This window comes from Enoplosus armatus, chromosome 10, assembly GCF_043641665.1.
Source record: "Enoplosus armatus isolate fEnoArm2 chromosome 10, fEnoArm2.hap1, whole genome shotgun sequence".
NCBI lineage: Eukaryota > Metazoa > Chordata > Actinopteri > Centrarchiformes > Enoplosidae > Enoplosus > Enoplosus armatus.
In genome coordinates this window covers 25,628,595-25,640,464 of record NC_092189.1, presented here as the reverse complement: position 1 = coordinate 25,640,464, position 11,870 = coordinate 25,628,595, and the positions used below count along the sequence as shown (strand labels likewise).

At 42.1% G+C, this 11,870-nt stretch overlaps 1 protein-coding gene across 1 annotated transcript; it reads left to right on the top strand.

The window, feature by feature from the left end:
* The first annotated feature begins 7,837 nt into the window (after positions 1–7,837).
* Positions 7,838–11,546, top strand: rnf4 (ring finger protein 4). Its single transcript, XM_070913461.1, has 8 exons — positions 7,838–8,015; positions 8,700–8,721; positions 9,306–9,489; positions 9,569–9,648; positions 10,689–10,701; positions 10,788–10,911; positions 10,989–11,040; positions 11,125–11,546. The coding sequence occupies exons 2-8, from the start codon at positions 8,710–8,712 to the stop codon at positions 11,272–11,274; spliced, it is 615 nt and encodes a 204-aa protein (XP_070769562.1). The 5' UTR covers positions 7,838–8,015; positions 8,700–8,709; the 3' UTR covers positions 11,275–11,546.
* The last annotated feature ends 324 nt before the right edge of the window (positions 11,547–11,870 follow it).

Genomic DNA, 11,870 nt, shown 5'->3' with positions numbered 1-11,870 from the left:
TGTTCTTAATGGTTCAACAAATGAGAATCATCCGAGAAAGTTAGAGTCTTCCTTGTCATTACATTTTTCAAAACACTGAACCCTGAGTTGCACCCAATGGAGGCCAGCAGTGGCAGCTCGGTCTGTGTGTGAACGGGTTAATTTACTATTTACGTGTGGAGCAGTGCATTGTGGGATTGTTAGCAGATGGTAGTGAACAAGTAGTAAACAGGAAGTGATGTCAGACACAGCCTTAATGTTGTCCGTTACTGTTAAAGGTTTTATGACATCATCACCTTAGGTCCAATAGTAGAACAGCCAGCCTCTGGGGGGCAGAGCGCAGCGTCTCCATGACGACAGTGACATCATGACAGGATTGACGTTTCCTCTCTGGGGTCAAAGGTTGAATCGTCAGCTGGTCTTCTGCTTCCTGTTTCAGTGAGATAGAAAGTACAGTATTACTACTACTGACCACTAGGAGGAGCTGTTTCTCCTTGCAGATCACTATATGACACCCTGTCCTCATACTTTTTAGACAATAATGTTTTTCCAGCCAGTGAAACTAAATCCTTAAACTTTTACCTTAAACTCACATTAATAATAGTGCGCATGCGCCGACGTGCATGCAGCCTGTTACAGTCGCTCCTGTTTGTTTTCTCCTTTATTTCTTTACTTAACTCAGAACTTTTTTAAGTACTGACTTTGAAGTTGTGCCCTCTTCAAACATGCTGGTGGAGAGAGTTCTGGTACTTTTTTCACTCTGGAATTACTTTCATTCAAACATCGGACGGTAGCGCAGCAACTTCTGGGCCGCTTTGTTTACTCCGGAGATCAGCTGATCGCTCTGAAGCCGGCCGGCTTGGAGACCAGATCGTCGGACATCCCCGCTGAAATCTGGAAAAAAACACGCAGAGGATGCAGAGGGGGAACGAAGCGACGAGGGAAGAGAGTTGGGTCGAGGCAACAGAGGCTCACGGAGAAAAGGAGATATAAGCCGTGTCTCCCCTCTCTCGTCATGGGCAACGTGAGATCGCTGGCAAACAAGATGGACGAGCTGACGGCGCTGGCCAGGAGTCAGAGGGAGTACCGGGAGTGTAGTTTAATGTGAAAAAGTTTAGAAGTTTAAAAAGTTTCCATCGACGGCTTTCAGACCGTCCGGGCCGACAGGGATTGTACCGGGAGCGGTAAGCGCAAAGGAGGGGGGCTTGCCGTTCTCGTTAACAACCGGTGGTGCAGTCCTTCCCACATCACCATCAAGGATCGTGTCTGTTGCCCGGACATTGAACTGTAGGCTGTTGGACTCAGGCCGTATTATTTGCCCAGGGAGTTCTCACATGCCATTGTTGTGACTGTTTACATCCCCCCCTCTGCCAACCCGAAGTCGGCGTGTGACGTCATTCACTCCGCCATAGCCCGTTTACAGACTCAACACCCGAATGCACTCATTGCTATTTCGGGTGACCTCAACCACGTCACCATGGCTAGGACACTTCCCACCTTCACACAGTATGTGAGCTGTCCCACTAGAGAGGAGAGGACCCTGGACTTGCTGTATGCTAACGTTAAGGATGCATACAGCTCCTCTCCCCTCCCCCCTCTGGGTGGGTCAGACCACAACCTAGTGCACCTCAACCCCTGTTATGTGCCTCTAGTCAAGAGCCAGCCTGCAACCACGAGGACAGTGAGGAGATGGTCAGAGGAGGCTTATGAGACACTTCAGGGATGTTTTGAGGTGACTGACTGGCAGGCACTCTGTGAGCCACATGGAGAGGACATTGATGGGCTCACAGAGTGCATCACGGACTACATCAACTTCTGTGTGGACTCCAATGTCCCAGCAAGGACTGTCCATTGTTATTCAAATAACAAGCCATGGGTGACAAAGGACATCAAGGCCATACTGAACAAAAAGAAGAGGGCCTTCAGATCTGGCAACAGAGACGAGGTGAGAACGATCCAGGGGGAACTGAAGGTAAAGATCAAGGAGGCCAAGGAGAAGTACAGGAGGAAGCTGGAGTGGAAACTCCAGCAGAACAACACCAGAGAGGTCTGGAGTGGAATGAGGACCATCACGGGTTACAGGCCGACCAACAACAGAGGAGCTGAAGGCAGTGTGGACCGGGCCAACGAACTGAATCTGTTTTTCAACAGATTTGACTCTGTGGGCCCTGCTCAACCCCCCCATGACTCTTCTGCTGTCTGCCTCCAACCTTCACCTATTCCACTCCCCCCTCCCCCTCCTGCTCCTCACAGCCCCCCACCCCCCTGTGAGAGCTTTCCTCACACCTCGTTCCCCAGTCCCCAGGCTGACGGCACTCTTCAACCTGACGACACCACCCCTCCCCCACCGGTCATCTCTACAGTGTGCTTCACTGCCGACCATGTTAGAAGACAGCTGATGAGACTCCACTCCAGCAAGGCTGCAGGCCCTGATGGTGTCAGCCCCAGGGTGCTGAAAGCCTGTGCCCCCCAGCTATGTGGAGTACTTCACCAAGTCTTCAATATGAGCCTGAGTCTTCAGAGGGTCCCCGTGCTGTGGAAGACATCCTGCCTCGTTCCTGTGCCGAAGACGCCGCGACCCAGTGGCTCCAAGGACTACAGACCCGTGGCACTGACCTCCCACATCATGAAGACCCTGGAGAGACTCGTCCTGGAGCAGCTCCGGCCCTTGGTCAAACCACACTTGGACCCCCTTCAGTTCGCCTACCAGCCCCGACTTGGAGTGGAGGATGCCATCATCTACCTGCTCAACCGCGTCTACGCCCACCTGGATAAGCCAGCGAGCACTGTGAGAGTCATGTTCTTTGACTTTTCCAGTGCGTTCAACACCATCCGTCCGGCTCTACTGGGTGAGAAGCTGACGGAGATGCAGGTGGATGCCCCCCTCGTGTCCTGGATTGTCAACTACCTGACTGACAGACCACAGTATGTGCGCTTACAACACTGTGTGTCAGACATAGTGGTCAGCAACACCGGGGCCCCACAGGGGACTGTCCTCTCTCCCTTCCTCTTCACCGTCTACACCACAGACTTCAGCTGCTGCACAGAGACCTGCCATCTTCAGAAGTTTTCTGATGACTCAGCAATAGTTGGATGTATCAGCAAAGGTGATGAGGAGGAGTACAGGGCTGCTGTGGACAACTTTGTCACATGGTGCGAGCAGAACCACCTGCAGCTCAACGTGGCAAAGACAAAGGAACTGACTGTTGATCTGAGGAGGACCAAGGCGCCGATGACCCCTGTTTCCATCCAGGGGGTCAGTGTGGACATTGTAGAGGATTACAAGTACCTGGGAGTTCACATAGACAATAAACTGGACTGGGTAAAGAACACTAATGCCCTCTACAAGAAGGGCCAGAGCTGTCTCTATTTTCTGAGGCGGCTGAGGTCGTTCAACATCTGCCGGACTATGCTGAGGATGTTCTATGAGTCTGTGGTGGCCAGTGCTATCCTCTATGCTGTTGCATGCTGGGGCAGCAGGCTGAGGGTGGCGGACTCCAACAGACTAAACAAACTGATCCGCAAGGCCAGTGACGTTGTGGGGGTGGAGCTGGACTCTCTGACGGTGGTGTCAGAGAGGAGGATGCTGTCTAAGCTGCGGGGCATCTTGGACAATGTTTCACATCCTCTCCATGAAGTACTGGTCGGACACAAGAGCACCTTCAGTGGGAGACTCATTCCTCCCAAATGTACAACGGAGCGCCACAGGAAATCATTCCTGCCTGTGGCCATCAAACTGTTCAACTCCTCCCTCTGAGTGTCAGACACTCAGGAAGAGACTGGAAATCTGTATCTACTTCACCTGTTCATATACTACCTCACTATTTATTCTTAAATGTTTAAGTGCGATAGATATATAGTCATACACTTCAGTGCAACACATACATACATATACATTGTTATTGTATATATATATTTTTTCTTACCTCATTGTTCACTTAAATACTGTAAATGTGTATATTTTTTATTTTTATTTTCTATTTTGTATTTTTATATTTGTACATACTTTTTGTTCTAAATTATGCTACTTTACTCTTGAATGGGAGCACCGGTACTGTACAATTTCCCCCCGGGGATCAATAAAGTATTTCTGATTCTGATTCTGATTCTGAATGCACCCATTAATAACGTTTAACATTTTAAGATTTTCTGATTATCTGATCAGTTTAAACCCTAAAAAACACTTTGACCAAATAGCATGAAAGCATCCCTTAATGTAGATGTGTGAATGTTAAAATGCATACATTTAGTTGGTTTTAAAGGAGATTTTATTTCTTAAAACAGTTGGAACTGTGCAGATTATCAAAAATATAAAAAGACAAAGAGTCTGGAGTTATTTTATTAATGTCGTATAACTCATCTATAAAGTATCAGTAAAACATTTATTCGCCAGAGATACAGTCATTAGTTATCACTTATTAACATCTGTGGACATCTGTGCACCTGAACATGATGAATCCTTTTCGACTCGATGCTTTCATTAATGCACATGCACTTTATACCTCTTCATTTTAAATACTGTGCAGCTCTTCATTTAAAAAAACACATTTTTAATATTAACTCGCTGAGAGTTTTGTGATCTTATGTGGACTCTGAGACTTTTTGTGGTCTCACGTGGACTCTGAGACTTTTTGTGGTCTCATGTAGACCGAGTCTGTTAAACTCTACAGAGTTCTCACAGTGTCAAGTTTAAGATTTCTATTCAAACTCTCAGTCACATGCAGACTCGCTGCCTGAGGACGCTGAGATACAGAAGCTGAGGAAGGACACAAAGCATCTTCACTGTAACTTTAGAAACCATTAACACCAGTCATTCACTCCCAGTTTACCCAGTAAACAGAATAATGGAGTCTGTTCACACCTCCAAACTCTCCAACAGTGGAAACTAACATGTTAGTACATTTACTGCATTTTATGACAATTCTGAGGTACTTGAATTTTACTGGATTTCCATATGATGCGACTTTATACTTTTACTGCAGTACATTTCAGATAGCTGAAGGTACTTTACATTTTTACTGCAGTACATTTCAGACAGAACCAGTATATCAGGTTATAATTATTATTACTTTTAGAATCAGTATATCAGATAATGATAATAATAATAATTATTATTAGAAACCGTATATCAGATTATAATAATTATTATTATTATTACAGGCAGTATGTTGGTGATCAATAACAGTAAATATCAGGATCCGTTTATGAAGTGATCAATTAATACATAAAGATGAATTAATCATTAATGATTGTGATTATGAATTTTAACTGAAATGATAATAATAATAGTTTTATCCATCATCTCACTTTAATTTAACAAAACTGCAGCACAATAAAACAAAAACAATGCATTTATACATATATTGATATATTAATTAAAATTAATACATACATTCATATCAACATTTTTAAGTCTTTACCTTCTTTGGTTTGTTGAACCACTTCCTGATTTTTTTCATCACTGCTGAAAATCTCTCCTGTCCCTTTTTGTACTCACTGCCCTGGTGGGCAGGGCTTCACACAGTCGTGTTTGTAATCTGACACCTGATCTCACAGAGTCCAGGTACACCATGTTCCTGTCGGAGGAAGCATGTGCAGTACTGCAGGTTTAATGTCTTCTGTGTCATTCATTTTCATCAATAACCGACAATCAATCAATAACTGATGATCAAACTTTTGATTCATCAGATTAGATTCAATTACATTGTCCTGAAGCATTAAATGTTTAATAACAGACTATAAGTAACTCCAAATGTTTCTCAAAGGTCCCATATTATGCTCATTTCAGCTATATATGTTTATTCTGGGACTCCACTAAAGCAGCTTTGCATGATTCACAGTTCAATAGTCCTTATTGATCTTATACTGGCCCTTCATGTAGCCCCTCGGTTCATCGTCTGTCTGAAATAAGACGTTCGTTTGAGACAAACTGAACAACCTCCAAACACCTGAAGAGTCTCCTAAGTACACAGTACTCGAATAACTCAGACAGACTGAGTGGGTGGATGAGCGTCTCTGTATTTGGTGGGCGTGCTGTGATTGGAGCAGATGACCTGCTGGGGGTGTGGCTGAGTGCAGTGACCGCATAGTTGTGCCATCACAGCCTTACAGAAGTCCTGTTGGCTCGTTTATAGACACAGTGTCTGAATACGGGTGTAGTGTTTTGATACTTTCACAGTATTTATATATCAGCTAGACCTGCTTTATAATCCAACAAGACATGGACATCTCACTTTCTACAATATGGGACCTTTAATGTATTTGTTAACAATTACAACTCCTCCTGTGGACAGCCAGACATGGAGGCTGCTGTATAAACACAATGAATGACAACATTAACATCAATAAAAACTTAATATCTGGTTGCAATTACATTATACTGTGTTTATTACATGTTTATATACTGATTATATATGATAAATAGTGGGTTAAGGGTAAAGTGTTACCATAGAAGAAGAAAAATAAAAATAAAATGAAGAAGAAGAAGTTGTAATAAGGGGAAGGTCTCTATATAATTGTATATTGTAACATTTAACATGTTAACAGGAAATCTTTAGCAGAGTGTGATGTTTATGGGTCTATATATAATGATATACAATAATAGTCTATACCAGGGGTATTCAACTAAAATCCAAAGAGGTCCAGTTCGAGAAAATGTCCTCAAGCAAAGGTCCGGAACATCATAATGTCTAACTTGCGTTGTGATTTAGTGTGATATATATTGAAGTAGCCTAGTAGATGTATCAGCGTCTGCATGTAATCAACAACTGACTGTCAAATCAAATAAAGAAAGTACAATTCAAAAACATTTTGACAATATTTATTGTCACTCAACATTGAACTATACAGATACATAATAGTGTAGATATGTATAATGTTCTTCTCTCATTAATTAAAAGGGCTGCATTTAATAAATAGAATAGAGAAAATAAAATAAAATAGCTTTTGAAAAATTGTGCATCTTTAGTGTTTAATTTTAGAAAAACAAAATAAAGTGTAGCAGCAGCTCGAGTTTCCCTTTTTCTTTGTTAACTGTTTCACATCTTAACAGTCTCAACCAATTTCACAATAAATAATGTGTCTTCTCTCCCTCCCGCTCACTCGTCTCTCCGTCTTCTCTCCCTGTGTCGTTCACTCGTCTTGTCATCTGTCACTCGCCTCTCACCTCTCTCGTCTGTCCGTATTCAGAGACGCAATGTTTATCGCCTGGAATGCTCAGATTTGATTGGCTGAGTAGCATCACGTGGGCTGGCGTAACTCGTATGCAATTGGTCTGTGAGTTTCCTGAGCCGCTAAACCAGCGCCGCAAAGACTAGAAAAGCTGCGCCGGTTAAAATAGAAGCGCCCCGTCAAAATTTTAAATCCCTTAATAATTTATTGATTATAGATCCGGGTCCGTATAGGACGAAGTCTGGGTCCGGACTTGGACCGCGGTCCGCCTGTTAGTGGGCTGAGCTATACACCATGAAAAAGACATTGTCAGATAAAGGTGAGACTGTAAAGAAACTGTGCTGGTGGACTGAAGGAAGTTCAGTGTATAAAGAGAGAAACTGAAGGGCAGAGTGGTAGATGGGAAGAAAGTGGAGCACCAAAGGTCAGAATCAGAAATACTTTATTGATCCCCGGGGGGAAATTATACAAAGGTTTGTTAGAGACGGGGGACAAACAAGTCTAGGTTCAAAGAGCTTTATATATTTTAATTTAATTTTAATTTACAAAATGTAACTTCTTTAAGATCTTTTTCTTGTCTTTTTTGTATGTTAGTTACACACTCCGCTACAGTAGGTGGCGGCATGCACCTTTAACGTTTGTTTATAGTCCGCCAATAAAACCGAAGAAGATGGTTAGAAGGAGAAGAAGAAGCAGCACCAGCAACAGCTTCCATAACAGGCGGTAGAAATTAACATTGTTAGTTGTTCGGCGGGAATAAATCAGTTAGTTTATTCTGAGGTTGTAATGTTCAAATGTCTGAACGTTAATCTAGCCGCTGAACTACACAGCACCAAACCGCCAACATCAGAGGAAACACACTGACGGTGAGTGAAGACAGCTAAGTGCGGCTAACTGCTAACTCTGTTATTAACGGTGTTATGTCAAAATCTGTTTCCGTAAACTTTGAAAACTTACCTGAACGCAATGGTACCCCAAACCCCCAACCGCAGAACATGTCGCCTCTAGCTGAAACTTAACCCACATTAACGTTATTTATTAAAAACATTTTTAAATTAAACTTCAGAGAGCAGCGCTACAGGAAACACGTTTCGAGGGGAACAGATTTTAACATAACACCTGCTATAGCCGGTTGCTAGCTAACTGAAGGCTAGCTAACGGCTGTGGAAACAAGCTAAAGCCTGTGTGTTTGATGTTAACTGTCAGGTTTCATTCAGACTGACAACAGCTCAGATCAGTTAACTAACAACAGTTAACCAACATTAGCTAACAAGCATCAGCTAACCAACAACAGCTAACCAACATCAGCTAGCCAACAACAGCTAACAAGCATCAGTTAACCAACAACAGCTAACCAACATCAGCTAACAAGCGTCAGTTAACCAACATCAGCTAACCAACAACAGATCAACTGTAAACTGTCTGGTAGTTCAACATGACGCTAACAGAACACTGATGAGTCCATCTGGATATGGTCTGATGTGGTCTGCTGTGTCCTGATGAGGTCTGATGTGTCTCTCATTAACCCTCTGTCTGTGTTTCCTCTGCAGTGTCTCTGATATGAGCAGCTCTGTAAGTTTCCTTTTTCTCTGTTTTGACAGTTTCATGATCAAAGATCAGACCAGTAGAAACATTAAAGTTCTGTTTCTATTAAAGACTTGTCTTCACTCAGGATCTGACCTGAGATCAGTCAGTTTCTCCTTCAGATGTTTTCACAAAACTGCTGAGAGGGAAGGATGTCATCATGATGACATCACGTTTCATCTGTGAAGTGATTGGTTGACTGGTCTGTGTCAGAGAATGTGAAATGAAATATTTATTAATGTACAGTATTGAATTAAATAAATAAATTAAGCAATAAATATTTTAGATTATTTTTATGGAGTGTCCTGATTATTAGTCTTAGACTATTGTTTAGTCCAGTGTGTTTAATTCGACATCAATTTAATAGCTTTATTTCTTTAATTATTGGAGCTGGTGATTCATGATGAACTGATAATGAATGATCTCCAGTGTTATTGATGAGCTGATTGGATCTTAATGAACTGACCCACCTGCAGACTATTTCTCTTTACTCACCGGTTACCTGTTCAGGTGGATGAAGCCCCGTCCACCGCTGTGATTTAATGAGTGTGTGTTGTGATGCGTGTGTTAAGGCTCAGAGGAAAAGGAGGACCACAGGAAGTCCTCTGGTTTCCAGACCCAGCACCAAAACTAGCAGAGGGGTTAACGCTAGGAGGACGGCTAACGCTAACAGGACAGCTAATGTTAGCAGGGTGTCTGATGGTGACCCTGCCCCACCCACAGAGACCATCGATGTGATGGACAACACTGAAAACAGTCAGTACAGATCAGCACTCTCTGTTATTGATTAACATTGTCAGATCTGATCAATAATCAATAACTGATGTGTGTTCAGGTGTGGAGGAGGTGGTGGATCTTACCTGTGAGGGAGCAGAAGCTGCTGTGGTCGACCTGACTAACAACGACTCAGTATTGGTAACATTTAATACACACTAATAATACACAGTAATAATACACACTAATACACAGTAATAATACACACCACACTAATACATACTAATAATACACAGTAGTACACAGTAATATACACCAATAATACACAGTAATAATACACACCACACTTATACACACTAATAATACACAGCAGTACACACTAATACACAGTAATATACCCTGATAATACACAGTAATACAAGGGCTGCACAATTAATCGTAAATGAATCTCAATCACAAGTTTTTATTAAGTATTTACTAAATGAACATGATCGACTGCGATAGTTTAATATGCGTGCTCCGTTCATAGAAAACTCGCTGGGTATCAAATCAAGCGCTTTCTAACTAACAGCCAGCGAAGGAGATGTTCTGGCTAACCCGGATCACCATCCGTTTAGAAGTATTTCGTATTTATGGCGACTGATGTTAAGCAAGAACAAATCGTATGCAAAGAGTGCAAAACACCACAAACTGCAGTAAGATGAAAGCAGGAATATAACGTTGTTAATGTTACTTTACTGAATCCTGTCCATGTCCAGCGTCAACTCAGACATCCATAAAAAGTAAAAAGTTTTGGTGCAATTTTAAATTTATAATTTGCTTCCAGGAGATGAACTGTGAATAAGGAGCAGTCTTATTTCGATGCAAAGATTTGAACTTTAGCAGGAATGAAGCACAACATGAAGTGAAAGAACTCAGTTTATTTAAATGTGAAAGTGCAATAAAATATTTTGTCTTTTGAACAATCGTGATCTCAATATTGATCAAAATAATCGTGATTATCATTTTGGCCGTAATTGTGCAGCCCTAGCTAATACACACCAATGCTGCAGACTACCAGTCGTACTGACACACACATAGACCCTCGCAGAAAATATGAAGCAAGCTTAATACACACTAATAATAAACAGAGAGTTTAGTTGTTGAAGAGCAAACTGATCAAATGAACTGTTGTTCTTCTGCTGTTGTTTGTTTCTGTTTCTGCTGCTGTTTGTGTTTCTGCTGCTGCTGTGATGATCCAGCTGGTGGACGAAGGTAAAACTTAATTCCGTCTGAGTTTTGTGTTGAAATAAAGTTTCATTAAAGGAACAGTCCAACATTGTCTGGGTGTCCTCCATCAGGTCCTCAGAACAGGAGAGTCACCACAGGTGAGAGTTACGTCGTCAGCAGTGATGAAGATGAGGACACGCCCCCTGTCCTCAACGCTGCAGTAATGTCCTCTCTACACACCAACAGCTCCTCCAGGTAATAGACCAATCCCACCTGATCTATTGCCGTGACAGTAGAAACCAGTAGAAACCAGTAGACTCTCTGTTTTTTAGGTCGACTCCGGGGACAATCAGCTGTCCTGTATGTCTGGACTCATATTCTGAGGTGAGACTTAAACACACCTGTTACATACTTGGACAGCATGTAGAATCCTGTGTTCTGATTGGCTGGCTGTTGTTTCCTTCACAGATCGTAGAGAGCGGCCGATTGGTTGTTTCCACTAAATGTGGTCACGTGTTCTGCAGCCAGTGTCTGAGAGATGCTCTGACATCATCACACACCTGTCCTACCTGCAGGAAGAGACTGACCCATCGCCAGTACCACCCCCTCTACATCTGACATCACTTTGACATCATCACACACCTGAGCTGCTGTTGTTTTCCAGTGACATCATCAGATCAGGATGTTTTTTGCTGCTGAAAGTTTTAGTTTTTTTTTTAATTGAAAACAAAAGACTTTGTGTCAGAGCTGCGTATTAATGAAAGAGTGATAAGCGTTTGATTATTGATTGATGTATATTATTGATTATATTAAATATATTTGATATATATCGTTTATTCTTTAGTTTTCAGCTCAGATTTGTCTTTTCGTTTGTCTCTGATCGTCTCTTTTTGCACTCTGTTTATTTTCTATTGTGACTGATAAAGTGTGTTAAAGTAGAAATAAATTCTATTGAATTCTATGAAAAGTTGTTTTTTCATTCTGAAACGTCACCAGAACAAAAGACTGAAGAAACCAGGTGAGTCAGAGAACTCGGGTCACACAGCTAACCCTGACCCGTCTTTACTGAATACAGCAACACAAACAAACAGCATATAAAGTAGTATACAGAAGTATATAGTAGTATAAGAAAGTACTATATATATGTGTGTGTGTGTATATATATAGTATAATTAATGATGCATTCATGTGTTCATCTCTAATGTTGCAGCTGG